This window comes from Haliaeetus albicilla, chromosome 4, assembly GCF_947461875.1.
Source record: "Haliaeetus albicilla chromosome 4, bHalAlb1.1, whole genome shotgun sequence".
Classification (NCBI taxonomy): Eukaryota; Metazoa; Chordata; class Aves; order Accipitriformes; family Accipitridae; genus Haliaeetus; species Haliaeetus albicilla.
Window position 1 is genome coordinate 14,916,054 of NC_091486.1, and position 17,648 is coordinate 14,933,701.

Sequence of the window (17,648 nt, forward strand, 5' to 3'; positions counted from 1 at the left end):
TTTTAGCAAAATAGATAAGACAAGATACAAACATGGAGATAAGGACTTGTGATCTTGGTATTTATAAAGTTAAAAAACAAAACAAAACAAAAAATTATCACACTATGAGGAGGAAAAAACATTTAAAATATCACGATAGGGAAAAATCAGCCTACAGATCTTTACATCTTGCAGGTTATCTATAAACATACAAGATGCTGACAGTAATTCCAGACAATTTTGGATGGTGACTACAATGCTAGTTATGCTAAATGGGAAGAGACAGGCCATATTTCCATCACAATCTAATGATATAATTTTTCAAAGAAATGCAATACTAGGATAGTGGCACATCCTTTACTAAATATACAGGAATATTATTTTGGTCAAGAATAAAAGCAAGGTTACCATTTTAACAAGAAAAAAACCCCAGTAACTTCTGTGACTTTGAAAAGGAACAACAGATACAATACTGCAAACCGTAGAACACTAAATTCAAATGCCATCTCACTCAAAAAAGATTTTGCTGACAATTCTCATGAAACTCAAAGATCACAGAGTTAACTTGTGGGAAATTAAACAGCAAAACTTCATGGGTTACAATCAACATTTTACACAGCATGTTTACACAGAGCACCCTTACTAATCTGAACTGTCGCCTCTGATGGTCCCTGTACTTCAAGTTATTATATTGGCTTGGGAAAGCTACAAAAGAAAGAAAGAAAAAAACCCCCAAATTTACAATAAACCCAAAACCAAGAAAACAAAACAAAAAGGTCAGTGAAGATAGTGCTACAACTTTTGAGATAAACTTATTCATGAAGAATATACAGGGACCTCAGTAGTGACTGGAATTACTACTTGCATATTAATCCCCTTGTTGAATAAAAAACCCTTCTAGGCTAGAAAGGAAGAGAAGCAAAACATTAACAGACACCTAAGTTAGATATCTGTATATAGAAATTATCTTCTTAGCTAAATCAAATTGGGACATTTTTCTCCAGGGGATTATTCAGAGCAGAAACCTAACTCAGATGTCCTAATTTGTTGAGAAAGTTTCTATCTCCAATAACATAAAGGGAGTCTGTGAATATTAGCCTTTAAATTATGCTTATTTAAATCTTTTCCCATTTCTTTTTTCTTTCCTAGCTTTGCCATTAGTTAAAAAAAAAAAACAAAACCAGCAGCTATAACTTTGTCTTTTTTTTTTTCCCAATTCTTAATGAATTGTTGCTATTGAAGTTCGTTTCTCAAGGATTAGAAACTATAAAGGGGGTTATAACTTATCTACTGAAATCACATTATTCCATTGGCAATGCGGCAATTTTCTTAGCACCTTGTGTGACAAACAACTGCTTAAGAATAATTAGGGATGGGTCCTAAATTTGCTGGATGGGATAGACACTAGTGATTATAGCAGTCTGAGTGTGGAAAAACAGAAAAAAAGTTTTATTAGACTGTAGTTAACCAGAAGTATGTTATGATTAATTTTCTAAAATTTTGGGCTACAGGGCAATTAAAAGAACATTTTAATATATACCTCTTCTAAAAACTAAACTGCACACACTCTACAACGTTATCATTGTCGTTTAGCATGCCAAGAAAAAACTGAAAATAAATCAAAATTATTCCATTTATAAAAACATTCTACCACCTTTTACTCTTTTTCTTTTTTTCCCCTCTTCTGCTAAAGAAATCACTGCCTTTGGTGATTTACAGACTCAAGGAGAATAAGGATGAAAGCTATACACACTGTTTTTTAATCTCACCCCATAATTTGGGCAGAGCGAGGTCAGCTGCCTTTTAAGCCTGAAACCGTTTGCAACATTAGCCAATAAGGTCTAACTCAACTCGTAAGAGTCACCATTCCAAGTACAAAGAAATGACTCAGCAAAGCTGAATCTCAGCTATTTTCAAAAAATACAGCAGATAAGAGAGAGTTCATATGCACTGCTAATATCCTGCTAGTCATTAAATAAGAATATCCATAAACGGCCAAAGCAAAAGGCCTATCTGCTTATGCTTCCTTTCTCTGACTGTCAGCAACGGTGCATCTCCAAGGAAAACTGTAAGAACAGGTAGGCATCAATAGTATTTTACTGGTATGATTTTCCAGTCTCCAGTCATCTCAGACATCCTAAATCCTAAGAGGTATCTTTTTAAATGAAGAGATATTTAAAAGTCCTAGTCTAAAGTGAGAACTGTACTCAAACATGTGGAAGGAGTCTCATGATATTAAGCCCTGGTTCTCACTAAGGACTTTACCACCCCAACCCTTGCCAGGAGGGTGATAAGGCAGGACACAAGCGATCCAGCAAATTTCTCGACCAAGACTTCTTTGACACAGGTTCTGGACTGGTCAGCTAAGGAGGATGCTCTTGGCAGCACAACTCACAAACAGGGAAGGACTGTCCAGATTCAGTAGTCAAAGACAAACTTGGCTCTAGCAGCTGTGAGATGGTGAAGCTAAATATCCTGAGGGAAGTGAGGAAGGATGCAGCAGACTAAACCACCCTGGAGTTCAGGAGAAGGAACTCCAGCTTGCTCAGAGCTCTGGTAGGCAAAATCCCTTGGAAGCTGCCTTTTGGGGCACAGGAACTGAGGAGAGGTGGCCAATCTTAAAGGACAGTCTTCTCAATCCAGAACAATCTTGACGTGCTAGAAAACAAGCAAGCATGAGAGGAGGCCAACTTGGATTATCTCAGAACTGCTGACTGAGCTCAAACACAAATGAAAGCATACAGGATGTGGAAGCAGGACCAGAAGACCAAGGAGGAACACAGAAGTACTACCTAGACATTCAGGAATAGAACTGGGAAATCCAAAGTGCAACTGCAGTCGCAACTGGCAACGCATGCGAAAAGCAACAAAGCTTTCCAGGGTTACATCGACTGCAAAAGAGAGGCAAAGGAAAGCGCGTCTCCACTGCTGAACAAGTGATCTAGTAACAAAGGAGAGGTTGAGGTACTCAGTGCTCTTCTTTGGTCTTCGAGGGCAAGATCTACTTCCTGGATTCCCAGGTCTCTGTGCCTGGTAGCACAGTTTGGCAAAGAGAGGAATTACCCACAGTACAGGAATAGCAAGTTAGGACACACTGGATAAAAGGCAGTCTCCTTTGTTTTGCCTCATTCCCTCCTGTTTCGTTTCTCCCCACGATCATAAGGTTTATAATATGCAATTTAGATATAATACCAAATTAAGAGGGAGAGGGCAGAGACATTTTACTTGATTCTTCTCTGAGCAATACAGTTACACCTCTATTTCTTCCCACATACATGCACGTCTATCCTCTTGCTTGTCTCAAAACTCAGCTCAGGAGTACTGAAAAGTGATAACTAAACATTCACTATAGCCATAAAGCACTGAGAAGACATTACACAGCTCCAGTTGCACAAGAGCAAGAATAAGTGGAAGCAAGAAGAAAAAGTATCAGTACTAGTGTCACTGGAGCAGCTGCATGACTATGGATAAAACGGAAAGGTAATAGGTCTACTATTGAGCTATATTGTGAGAACTGACATTTCAGATCCTTACTCATAGCAAAAGCAAGCCCATAATAGGACGAATGGGGGGGGGGGGGACGGGGACAGGGGACAGGGACAGTTGTTCATTGTGGTTTTTTAAAGACCAATTATGTTGGTACTACAGTCTTCACAGGAAGAAATCAATATCCCTGATGTCAGCTGATATGGCTGAATACAAAGAACTGTTCAGGTAATTACACACACACAAAAACCTAACTAAGAATTTAGGTCAACATCCCTGGCATGTAAACAATATGAAGCAGAGCTCACAGAAACCTTTAGCTTCCAGCATGGACATGTAGCTTAATTATGACTTATATTGTACATACTCAGTAATTTACCAGTGTGTTTTATAGAACCTATTTCTGCTACTACTGTTTGCCCAAAAATAACAGCAGTAAAAGCAGCCTGAATTAAAACCTTCCTGATTATTACAGCATTGCATTTATAAAGCAGCCTTAACCCAGAAATGGCTCTAACACTTCAAAACTCTTACCAGATGAAGGATAAATTTCTTAGAATGTGTCACTATTATAAACGCAGGTCTGACTGACTAGTACAGTAATTCCAGATTTATCATTGTAAAATCCAGTTTTAATTTACCCAACTAACCATGGAGACTGAAAATTTACATGCCCCGTAATTGCCTCAGGCTTACTTTTCTTTGAATGCTTACAAGCAAAACGTTTACCATGTTCAATTGTATCTGGCTGTGGATAACACTTATGTCATAGCTTTATTTTTTCTTTCTCTTCGAAAATCTACTAAAATGTGACCATTCACACTGTTTCCCAACATGGTAAACCACAGAATACGTAACATCCTACAACAAAACTTTAGACTAAGCTTAGCGCAGAAAACAAGAATATCTTAGAAATTCACTGGGTTGCGGGAAAGATCAAGACTGTGATTAACATCTTGAATCTCTGCAAGGGAGCCTACTAAGTGAAAGCATGTCACTGATTATAGGTAATGGATCTTACCCTGTGCTAACAAAAAACAACAAAACCCCAAGGATTTCAACTGCCTGTATCAGCTTGAATTCAGAGAAAAGTTCTTCTAGTTTCAGTTGTGGTAATCAATTTAATCTGTTTATATGAAGATGACAGACCAGCCAAGAACTTTAGAAAAGTCCAGAGCTGCATTGCCCAAGCACACATAACAGTAGCAAATGAAAATCCAAAATCAGTAGCAAATGAAAACGCAAAACTTTTCATCATTTTTCTAGAGCGAACAGCTTTTGTGCCTGGTAGACTAATGTCTATGATGATAATTTTATATGGCTGACTTTGCCCACTCAGAATGCTGTTATAGCATACTCAACGACATATGTAGTAAGGCTGTCTAAGTGGATTCCAAGCAGGCAAAGCAAACCAAAGGAAGGTTACTTCTGAGGGAACTAAAAAAAGCATTGGGGAAGGTGACATAAGAGCACTTCCATACAGCGCTATAGAAGTTATAGTCCAGAACAGGATTTCTCTTGGATCTTTTCCCTTCTTATATGAATAAGTAAGAACAGGATCCCAAGTTAAGATGACTGGTAACTAGAGTATCATATTTAATGATGATAACTCCATGTTTACAGAACAGCTCTAAAAACTATTTTAGTTAAGAGGAGAAATAAACGACAGCATTTTCTGCAATAAATGCACCTTTTTGATCCTTATCATGAAAATGGTTATCTATGGATGAAAAGATGACCATATCCTGAATGCTCCACCTCAGTTATCCTCAAGTGCCATACCTACATTAAATTTAACACACTCAGTGCAATTAAGTTATATGTGACAAAACAGATAAGAGCAATCACTCTACAGGTAATATTTTTTAGTTCAGTTGTCTCTTTAAAGACTTATTAGACCATAACACTGGACCTGGCTATATAGTTAATTAAACACAAAGTACACTTACAAACTCCTGAAGAAAAAATGTATTAAAATTCATTATAATTTGCACCACACTCATTTAACAGCACAGCATGCAGAACAGGACAAAATTCCATCATAAAATTAGCCATAGCATAGCATGAGGTAAATCATTTCAACTTGATATGCTACAACTAAGTTTCAGTCCTTTTTAAAGCTTATTGACACTGGTAGTGGTAAAAATATGTTTTGAAATACCAAACAAAAAAATTAGCTTAAACAGCTGTCCTTACCACTGAAAGGTGTTAATTCGTACTCTGTTCTTAAAAATCAGTATTCCACCTGACATCACTCCAATCATTATTTCATTGTTACTCTGATCCTTTAAAAGAAAAGAGAAAATTACTTGAAGAACAATAAAAATATCTTTGAAACCTCATATATATTCATTCTCATCTCTCTCTCTCTTAATACACAAATACCATAGTAAAACAGATCTTAATTATCATGGAAGGAAATGTTTTTTAATAAGACAAGAAAGAATTAAATTATTCATTCCTCTTTAGGACAAGCCCAAATGTTTGCTGCAAGTTCTTTATAAGCTACCACAGAATTTTAATTTCTTAAGTTAGATGTTCTGTGTTCCACCAACTTCGAAGAAATACACGGAGTATTCTAGCAGTTTATTACAAATAACAGCACTAATAGACTGGCTTGATGTTTGCTACACTAAAAGCAAACAGCAACTTAAATTCCTACCTGAAAGGAAATTGCAATCTCAGAACACAGAGAGATGAGATTCTAAAACAAACAATATTGTAAGCATATTTAAAAAGCACATTTTTCTTGAAATATCTTTGCACTCTTAATCAAACACCTGCTATAGATCTCTCAATATGTGTGCAACAGCAGGACACAGAGAGCAGTGAAGTGGGGTACATTTCAAATTCTACTGCAAGTTCCTCTAGCCTTAGGGAGTAGGACAAGAATATTTAAAAAAACCAGAGGTGTCTTAGTTACTAAAAAATACATTCAGAGGCTTTGCAGAAATGGTAGCACTCTACTGACAGGTTAAGATCATTTGAGTCAAGACCTTGAGCTACTTGCTTTACCTGATAAAACTGATGCTGTATCCAATTATAGTACACTCACCTTACATTAACAGTTCATATTATATAATGATTTATAATTTGGTTCTAATTGGAACCAAATTAAATATTTTTCGAAGCTGACAGACTTAAAACATGGTGTTCAGGCCAACAAGGCTCAACGTGAATAACAAAGATATAACTAAGCCCAAATTTAAGCAAAGAAATACCATCACTAGAGTGAAACAGTGGCTATTGAAATTGGTAAATCACAGTTAGGCACCTAGTAAAACAACATTATTTTCTTTTTTTCTCTTGTAAGCAGCAGCCAGGAAGGCTTACTAAAAATAAATATTTATTTTTCCATAAATCTCAGAGGAATCCATTTTTACATTACAATACTAGTTCATCCAAACTTACCCTTGCATAGTGCAACTCAACTCCATAAAGTTCTAAGGTACGTGCTGTATTGAGATAATTGAACTCTGCTTCTGCAGGAGACAACCCTCTGAAAAAAAGAAGCTAAATCAGAAGAAACATTCTAACATAACCTCCCACATCAGGCTCCCTAGTGAGCTCAAACAGAAAATCTGCATTCATTTTGCTACTTCTACCCCCACCCTGACATCTGAATTTCCTTTCTCACCATAAACACGCTGTAATTCAAAAATTTTAACAGGAAAACAACCTTGTGCTTCCACATAGACAAAGTCTTGACAAGAACCCACAAGGCAGCTTGCAAACACACACATTTTATATCTAATGCACTGTACCATTTAAACGTCTGTGGAGCTCTAGAATCTGGAAATTACTTTTGCAGTCCTGCATTTTTTATTGGTAACAGCAATTTCTCTCCAAGGCTTACCCTTAAAGTTTAAATTACCATCAACTCATTATAATTCCTTTACCCTACCTAACAGAATTTGCTAAGCCATTGACTGAAATATAAAGTAACATTCAGCAGTTTCTAAAGCCAACAACATGCCCGAATTAAGCAAATGTTTTTGTAAATATAGCTTACATTTTGTTACATTTAACTGTAACAAAAAGCACTTATGTTCTAAAATACCAAGGAACCATCACTGAAAAAGTACCACAATGTTACACACTGAAAAAAAAATATTTTCCATTGCTTCATTGCCTTTTCCTCTTTAGTAAAAGGTCACAGACTTGCACACAGAAAAGAACAGATATTGAAGAAAAGGACTTTGTTACTTCTAAAGTAACTCTTGTTTATTGGTGAGAGCACCATGAAAACAAAGCCTTTATGCTCAAAGCGTACTCAAAGACTGAAAAAAACTCTTAAAGAAATTACATCCTGCTAAGTTAGTATCTTATGTAATATACACAAATACTGTTTTCAGTGTACCTTTAAGATATTAATTTTTTGACTTATTTTCCCTGACATTCTGTCATAGATATTCTATCTGTGCAGAGTATCAATGGTACTTACTATACAGACAATCTACCAAAAAAAAAAAAAAATCACATTAAACGTACTCTTAAAAGAAAACAACAAAAAAACTCAGAAACCTTTAAGACAAAATACTCATTTTTTTACATAATAGCACAGCACCAGCAGTCAGGATTTGACAAAGTCAGTCAATATCTTCTGCTATAAATCCTTACATGTGCTGCTGATGTAATTTTGCTATTTCTTTTTCAAAGTCTTGAGGCTGGCTAGGGATGAAAGAATAGTCTGAGAGGTAGCCTGGCAAGTTTTCTGAATGGTTGTAGTCTCCCAGCTCGGCTAAAATATTAAAAAGAGAGGTTATTGTTTATCACTGATGTATCTTCACAAGAGTCTGCTCCCACATACTTTATGATCTATGCAAACAAAAATAGAGAAGACATTTGAACTCCCCTTTTCCCTTTCGAATAAACATTCTCAGTGAATACCATGGAGACCATTTAAATAGAGCTTTGAGTAGGTACTTATGAAGGAAGTTTTAAAAGTGTTTAATTTTTAATACACAAACTAATTCATAAATGCTGTCATAATGGCTAGCACTAAATAATATACTTCAAGGTGTTTTTTTAAATTTTTTTTTACTTTACCTTTGCTGGCTTTCATGTGATTATACAATATATATATTTTTAACCCTACAACTGCTATTTCTTCATTAAGATCTGCAAAACCCATCAACTGATACCGTACCAAGATATATTCAGAAGCATTAGAAAAATATTTTTTTCCACATTCAGTTGTGTGTATGGAAAAAATGTACACATACATACACCTACATTGAAACTACTTCACTTGAAACTACTAAAAAGTGCATTTACATAATTTCTACCACTTTCTTAAAATTACAGGAAATAAATTAAAATCACATTTATTGTCGGAATAAAAAAAACGTACAAACAACATTTGCTAAAAATACAGGCTTTGAGGCTTTCTAACTATAATCCAAAAAAAATCACCTTTAAATATCTGCAATCCATGTAAGAGAACTACAGTGACAGAGAAGTAACCTAACACGTGAAAACTGGAAAGTTCACAGCAACCCAGCTAGACGCGGAGTCCTGTGCTGGCCTACTGACACTTTTATGGGCCATGGAAGAATTGATAAGAGGGGTGAAGGCACTCATGGAGCAGAAAGATAAGCAAGGGAAGGGAAGGTAGGAAAGAAGTCGGGGCCACTTGCATCACCAGAAACAGATCCTATTTTAAATAATTTAAAAATTGGAAAATAGGACCAGGTTTCATAACAGAGTGCATGCCTTGCTAAAATCCACTACAGAGAATACAGGACTGTCTGAGATCTGCATCTGCTATTCATCTACATTTATGAAGAATCCCAAGAGCTAAACCCAGAGTGAGTTTAGTAATAGGCATGCACAGAAAATCATTAGACAGAGGTCTGCACACTGAAGAACTTAAGGGCAGCAGGATCTCATATATAAATGTAACTACAATGCACTGTGCATACCCACCACTTCTACAACGTATGAAAAATAAACATACTGCATTCTTAAAAGCTTAAAATGTTATAAACTTCATAGTGCCTGCTTCATTACCAAACGCTTCACCTCTTCTAAGGCAAATCCCTATGGCATGACAGCACTTGCAGTACATATCTATTTCCAAATAGCTGGCGTTTGGGAGTTTTGTTTAAGAGAAACTGCTCTATTGATTCATCTGGAAAAAGGTGAACACTTATCAAAACTATGCATAAAATATTACATTAACATTACCATATGTTTTTTCCCAGAAAAGATTAACATGGACACTATTTGTCTGAAATGTACAAAGTACACATAGTACTAAATGTAGATGTAAGTATCTTTAATAGCAGAAAAACACATGAATATAGATCGATATATCAGGATTGCTTATAAAACTGAATTTCTGACAATCAAACTTCAAGAACTAAGTGCTGAACAATCTCTTAGTCGCTTGGTTGTTGTGGGTTTTTTTTTCCACCGAACAATTTAAGTTTATGAAGGAAAATGGAGAGAGAGGAAGAGGACTAAATTTCAGTCTTCAGGACTTATCTACTCACTGGATGACTTAAAATTGACGACGTGGGTATTGAACTTTTTGGCCAGATAAGAGGAGAATTCTCTTTTCCACACCTCCTTGGAGGCTCACTGTATGGTATGTTAAAAACGTTTGTCTAAAAAATGCTTTAGTATCATCCTCAAGAAAAAACAAACTAACCCCACACTTCAGAATACAGAGAAATACAAGAGGGTTGTTTTGGGGTTTTTTAACTGCACGGGATTAAAGAAGGAAAGCAGAGAGCGTTACCAGTATTTTTTCCGCTTCTAATTCAGCAAAACAGGCTGGGGGAGAAAAACCAACTGACCATATTTCCTTAATTGTGAGAGAAGTAGCATCATGTCCACATACATCACAATATAACGCCATACAAACTACACTGTTTAGAAATTCATCAATACTACTTTTTATATATTTCAGTACTAACATGTAAATGAATACTAATTATACTTACATTGAACAGCATAGGAAGCCAAAAGAGCAGCAGTATTATAAGGACAGGGCAATCTGTTTTGTTTTGTTTTTAAAATGAGAAATAAATAAAATTAGATATTTCATATGAAATTCAGTTATTTTGAAAAGCCTAATCTTTCATAGTCTATGAACAAACTGGACAGATAATTATTATAAACACTTCTACTTGCATAAACAGTAATTTATTTTAAATTAAATACATTTTTATTTTTGCAGGTAAAATCCCCTACCATTAACTTTTTCTCAACCAAAGTTGCATTTAATGTTTAACACAACAAAAATGTCTTACCTTCCAGTAAGAATGTCCTGTTTAATTTGCAAAAAATACTGGTACCTTATTTAGAGAAACAAACAAAAAAACACTATAATTAAAAATAAAATTATTTAATAATTTTTCATCAATTTAATGCATTTGCTTTCAGTTAGTGCAAAAGTAAAACTTTACATTTTGCATGCTATTTCTTAAACTATGGGAAAGAAATTAAACTGTGATTAGTAAAATAATAATACAACTTTGTAAATTAAACTAGTTACAGGCTATGAAGTTATACATTATATTTTACTAAAAGGCTGCAATTTTCACATTCTACCTGCTTTATTTTCCAGTATTTATGTTGCACTTAAAGTTTAAAAGAAGTAAAAAGAAGTGCCTTCATGATGAATGTGAACAACAGAACTATTCAATATGGCAGCCAAAAGTTGAAGTTTGCATCTGTGTATGGAGGTACCTTAATAAGAATGATTTGTACTCCAGGTAGATAAAACTGATTTATTCTCATTGCGTATTGATATTACCCTGCTTTCATTTAAATTAAAACAATTACTCTTAGTATTTTGGAGTTACATTCTTAAATAGAAGTTATGGATTCTATTATGTCAAACACCTTCTGACTGACTTCCCTTGAACTTCTAAAGTTTTCTTTAATTATGATGTGAGAAAAGCTTGTTTTAGAAATTCATCTAGTCTTCCCATAGCCACTATTGCAAGTCAGGAAGGAGATGGAAACAGCAAAAGGAGTAGATGAACACTTTAAAACAAGAACTACTTCCCACCAAACAGTGGCAGCGGGAACACTGTGACTTAAAAATCCCAACAAACCTGAAACTGCAAACAGATTTCCCTCTAAATTACTTCCTTTTTTTCTCCAACAGAGCCCAAATATTTTTTAACGTCTCAGAATCAATCCTTTGTTCACTCAATTTAGTCTCTTCATTATTTCACTCAAAGGTTTTAAATAATTTCAAAGAAGTATAAATGTTTATATCAAGTGGCAAGCCTCCACTGACACAGAGATTGAAGTGGGGTAATAAACAAGACTTACTGAGATGGCAAGATGTTAGCACAAGCTTAAAGTTTCAGCAAAAACCCCTTATAACATAGCATAAAGGCAGCTGTAGAATTTAGGCTCTATCTAATGCCTTTTCATTTAAAAAAAAAAGTTTCACTGAGTGGAAAATTTAAACATCATTCCTGCTTTCTTACAAATTTATTCTGTTTTGGGACCTCCTACACTATTATTATTATTATAAAAATCATCTGGTTTCCTTCCTGTAGTTCTGATTCGAAAGTAGAGTCAGCCATACCCATTCATTATCAACACTCATCAAAATTACTTATGAAAACCACCTGAGTTCAACTGAAACCAAGCATTAAATATTTCCCAATATTAACTTGCACAAAGAAATTAAAAACAAAATACATCACTTTATTACACAGGACTTCTTATAATTGTGTAGTCTTCAGAAAGTGGATTAACTACAACTTTAAAGACTTCCACAAACATTTACAAATACACACACAGAAATCCAATCATTTACAAGCTAAATATAGTGGAAATGTAAAACATTCTGTGTTTGAAAGAAAATGAGGGAAAACACTTGCAAACTAACAAGCAAAGATGTTAGCCCATGTGCTCAACTCCTACAAAACCATCTAGAGGTTCTTTAACTGACCAGAATGGCAAGAAGCTTAGTTTAACGTATTAACCTCAAGAAGTTAAAACTGAGACATTAGCCAGGCTTTAAAGACCTCAAAATACTTTTTGGTTTTCCACCTTAAAATGCATACTGAAACCAAAAAAGAGACAGATAAAGCAAAATTTCTTTACCTGTTAAAAAAAGCAATAAATGACAAGTTATATATTAAAAGTATATGCTTCACATGCTTAGCTTGAGTATCTCTTCACAAATTTAGTGAACAAATCAATTTTTCCTATTTTTCCTGTTTACATTTATGGCTGCAAAAACGTAGGACAAAAACATTCTGTATGTGCAGCTGCACCTTCATTTTATTTTACTTTTTTTGGTGTAATGCTTTATCAGAGAGATTCCATGGTACTTAAGGGACCTCATGATTAAGAAACACTAAGCAGAGTTCATTTTCTGTCCACTGTTTTCAGCAAACAGTGAAGTTATGGCTTGTTAGCTAACCATCCCAGTTTGAACACTTAAGACTCGCATATTGTTGAGCAAAATGGGAAATCAACAGAAACTTTAGCAAGGTAGATCTGAAAAAGCCTGCACAACAAACTCAGCTAAAACAATGAAGGTGGCATTGCATTAGAATATTTTCATCTTCCTTATATAGATACATCTAGAAAAGGGTAAGACAGAATTGTGCTAACGGGAGTGAACATTAATAAGCAAGTCCTTCTGTCATGAGCAGAACTAATGAAGCTTCATTTCCTACCAATACAAGTTCGTAAAGCTAAACTCTCCAACACAAGGTGAGCTCCTGCTGACCTTTCCTGACCTGGCACATTCATAACCTGCCTCCCTCACATGAATTCGCTGAGGTCTAGTAAGACACAAGCTTGTGCCGAACCTTCCCCTGATGTCTATTCATACTGCCTCATATATCAAGTCATTCCTCTGTTTCATTAAGTTTATAAAAACTGAGCACCTTTGAAAAGTCTCAGCTTGAGCTGGAATTGTCAGAAGTTTGTGCTTTGTTTCCTTTCTTTTTTTTAGGGGGGAATATTGATTACACGAAAGGAGCCCATATTTGTGACATGGCATCCTAACTGCCCTCCAAAATACCCCACGGATAATAACTCTCTCCTTATAACAATTCCAAATACAAGTGAGTTTTCTCAGGGGCAATTAGGTCTATTAGCAAAAATGGCAGAGCTGACCTTGATAAAGCAATCGTACATTATTTCTCATCTAAAAGGATGCTGTATTTATAGCTTTGTATTTACAGGGTAACATTTAAAGTAAACTGTTCTCTATTTTCTTTACTGTTTACTTCATACTGATCAACATTTACTGTTTTTTCCATCTCCTTAGGAATATTACAGTCCTTTAATTCAAATAACACATTTTTCATTATTCTGATGTAGTAAATTGCCAAATTTTCCTAGAGTAAATATTTCAATAAAACAAAGCCTGATCCAGGATCTCTGGGACTCATTTTAGTAAATTCTGTCTGCATAGTTGTGTGTAAAATTTTGTCCAAAATATGACAAATCGAAAGAAATTATAAACAAACATGGACTCAAATTTTCACAGTTTTGGTACTTAGGTTTCTAAAGCTATCCTTAATAATTTAGATACTGTTTTTCGAATGGGGCTGCCTTGTCTTCAGAACAGCTGGCATCCAAAAATTCCAATCTGTCAAATCATGCCACTTACATAGAGGACCAGAACTAATTAAGAATACTGAAAATTTGAGGCATTTCTTCAGGGACTATTTGCAACTCACAAGCCTCCTATCTTGATTCACACTGAGCATTTTCTTCAACAGACTTCAACACATTGCTATCAAAATAAGCTTACATGCTTCAAGCTAGGACTACAACCATACAAACAGATTAATTTTATTAGTGCCAAGCAGAAAACTGGGGGAGGGTGGGGGGTGGGGGGTGGGGGGGTGGAAATTAAAAAAAACGCAGAAAGCTCAGGAATTTTTTAACCACAAAGGAGAACACAAGTAAGGATAAAATTAAATTTGTACTCATTGGTAAATAGTGGCATTAAGTTTTTCCTCTCTTCTCTATTTTCCCTTTTCTGTTTCTACTTGGTAGTATTTTCTTCATGTAGTTACTTCACTTTGCATATAAATTTGTAAATTTATTCACAGAAGCTTTTTGTTATATTGATTTGGTGCAACTGCATAGTTCATATCTGTAATTATTAGGCAAAAATTAGAGGCTTGCACATACAACACAAAAATTAATTACAAGAAAATTTCCATGTTATACCTTAAAAAAAATTAATCATTCTTATCCCCTTAAACATAAGCCTTCTAGAAAAAAGTTTTATTGATAAATTAACTAGACCTACCTTGTATATTCTTCTTGTAGCTTGTTTGGGTCAGTTACGAAAAACTTAACTCTGAAGTTCAAACTGTGAGGAGATCCTCCTATGGTCAAGAAAAGTTATTTCTAATTAATCCGAGTACCTTGGAAAAACAGCATAATAATGATATATGAATTGACCAAATACATACATGTACTCACTTTTTAATTGTTTCCTGATTGGTTTGTTTGGATCCAACCACCTCTGGAAAGAGACAAATTGTAACACCAACTTTAGAGAAACAAAAAAGTACAAATTACAGCCTTATACATCAAGAAACTGTTGCTTTTCTATTACTTTTTACTTGGTCTTTTACCAAACTGTCTTACTGGAGTACAAAGTCTTGTTACTGATTCTAGAAAGACACCAACATTATGATCAACAGTTGCTATTGTTCTTCTTTCCCTGAGATTAACCTCTGTTGTCCAGATATCTATCTCTTACAGTACTAACTCAACTATGACTTGGTTCTACAATTGTCACATGAGCCTGAGAGAGGTTAGAACTCAATTATGGTGTGTTTAACAATCTTCAGCTCCTTTTTAAACTGATTATCTAAGGTGAACTAACTGTGGCAGTGATGAGCTATAAGCAGGCTAATATACCAATTCAGAAGTAGTTCCCGTACTTTTGACCCTGCCTTTTGTAGGCCTGACACATCCAGGGAGTGATCCCACTGGCTCACAGATTCTCTTCAAATTGTCAGCCTGAGTATCATTTCTGGTAAGTCGCTAATTGGAATCTTGTAAACCAGAGGCTCAGCGCTCAGCCTACTGGATTAAGGACTACAAAGCAATTTTACCAAACAGCACCCAATCTTGATTGTCTCTACGGGAGAACACTGCTGTGGGGAAGTACAGACAGATCTTTACAAAAGCAGCACTGCAGATTTCAGATAGAGGTATGGTTCTCTGGAAAGCCCTACAAATTGTATAAACCACTCCCCATGAGCAACCCAGCAGACTCTGCACATACCAACATAGTTCAATTAACTTGAACAGTATTTATAACAAAGATAGACTTACAATTCCTCATCCTGCCTTGCAATGCAAGCCCACAAGCCTCAGGAAATGGTTAATATGTCCACAGTTCCTATGAACTGACAAAGACCTAACCTGTATGGCATGTAGCTACCTCACATTTATCGCAGGGCTTTTTATTTTTTTTTTCACGTGAGGAAGGAGGAAGTGAACACACAGAGGTACCTGAGCTGACACACACTATGAATCCGAAGTTAGTTCTGAGTCATTTTATTCATTGGGAATAACAAATAATGATGACTACATCCAAATGCTGTATCCTTGTAGTAGATGACTTAACAGGAACTAGAGAGACAGTTTGATACAGCTTAAAGAGTATGATTATGTCAAAAAAACCTCACAGAGGACCAATTAACTTTTAAGACTAAATGTAAAGGCTTAAGAAAGGACTCTCCAGCCAGGGATACACATGAATTTTATGTAAGAATCTTTCAAAACATGGTGAAAGATACTTGAGTATCTTTAAGCAAGAGGTTACGATCCTATGTATCTGATAAATGCACAGAGCTGACTGAAAATCCTCGGGGCTTTTTTTGTTTGGGGATTTTTGTTTGTTTGTTTGAGGGTTTTTGTTTTGGTTTTTTTTTGTGGGAAGTACTGTTTTGAGATCACAGTTAATCCAGAAAACCTGGAATTGAAATGTCTAGCAGAAAAGCTTGCATTTACATTCCCTTCTGGTTGTAAAGATCAATTTGGTATATACTAGCATAGCTCAAACCACAGAAGAGTAACTTTTTTTTGAACCATATTTAACAGGCAATATCCATGCTTCCAAGTGATATCATTCGATCCAAATGCAAAAGGTGATTTTTCTCTCTGGGAAACTGCAGTGTTAAACCACTTAATATTGTAAAGTAGCTGAAGTTGACAGTATTTAGGCAAAAGTACCAAAACTTTATGAATCACGGTACTGCTAGCAAGGCATGTTATCCCATTTACATCCCACTAAGTCTAAGAGGCAGGTAGATTTGGGGACCCATGAAGTTTGTACCCCAGTCCCTTAAAGAGTCATTTCTGAACTCTCTCCTCCCCCAGCAATGATCCCTGCCTCACTCCCTCCTGCCAAGGGTGCTCCAGCACCCACACTGACAGTATGCGCTGCACCCTCACTCCCACTACACACCAACACCCCTTCTCAGCATTGATCCAGGCACCCACAGCCCAAGAGCCTAGCCAAATACACCGCTCCAGCTGTACACAGCATCAGTGCTTTCTTGCATTGACTTCTACTGTGACATTAATATTGTACAAAAACATAAAGCTTGTGCAGTTTATGAAATCCACGTTTAGGCACAATGATAGAGATTTCACATTCACTTAGCAGAATCCCCTTTTCCCCATCACCTTTGACTATATCTTAAAAATATTCCCCTGTGTTATTTCACAAGTAACTAGAATATTTGTCAATCCCATCTGGTTTCTTTATCCAAATGAACTGAGTGTAAAAGTAAACTGATACAAAAACCTGAAATTAGTCAAACACATAAATTCTTCAAGCTTACACGACTAATATTGGTAACATTTCTATTTAGCTGCGACACATTGTTTTCACAGCAACTAGATATGTACTGAAAAGCCAAAATATTTAGAAGTCAAAGAATATTAAACCTTTAAAGCATGTGCTTATATCAAATAGCTGTGAAGCCGTTCTTCTTTTGGACTAACTCTTAACCAGATCCTTCTATTACAGTGTTGTGTTCAGCTGCTTCCAGATAGATAAACTAAAAAAAAACAGAGCTTAGATGTCTAATCTTTGGAAAGCCAGATAAATGAGAATGAGTAACACTACAGATTTCTGAATGTTGAGTAAAATATTGAGTGATATTCAATTAAATACTTCTTAAACAAGGCTGAAAAGTAATTCAGCCTTTTCT

General features: G+C 35.5%; 1 protein-coding gene across 8 annotated transcripts in view; it reads right to left on the reverse strand.

Annotated features, from left to right (window-relative positions):
• The window catches only part of PTPN4 (protein tyrosine phosphatase non-receptor type 4), a 122,162-nt gene that overhangs the window by 52,633 nt on the left and 51,881 nt on the right, over positions 1-17,648 (reverse strand). For 6 of the 8 annotated variants that reach the window (XR_011324298.1, XM_069781045.1, XM_069781043.1 and 3 more), the window contains 7 exons: positions 14,896-14,938; positions 14,720-14,798; positions 10,725-10,769; positions 10,416-10,468; positions 8,086-8,206; positions 6,877-6,964; positions 5,662-5,750 (listed from right to left, as the gene is read on the reverse strand). Coding sequence is in view for 7 of the 8 variants with exons in the window: in XM_069781045.1 (XP_069637146.1) it covers positions 5,662-5,750; positions 6,877-6,964; positions 8,086-8,206; positions 10,416-10,468; positions 10,725-10,769; positions 14,720-14,798; positions 14,896-14,938 (518 nt within the window). In the remaining variant the exon portion in view is untranslated. Of the gene's footprint in view, positions 1-5,661; positions 5,751-6,876; positions 6,965-8,085; positions 8,207-10,415; positions 10,469-10,724; positions 10,770-14,390; positions 14,561-14,719; positions 14,799-14,885; positions 14,939-17,648 lie in introns of those variants that run through there. The other 2 variants (XM_069781047.1, XM_069781048.1) reach the window with 2 other exon arrangements.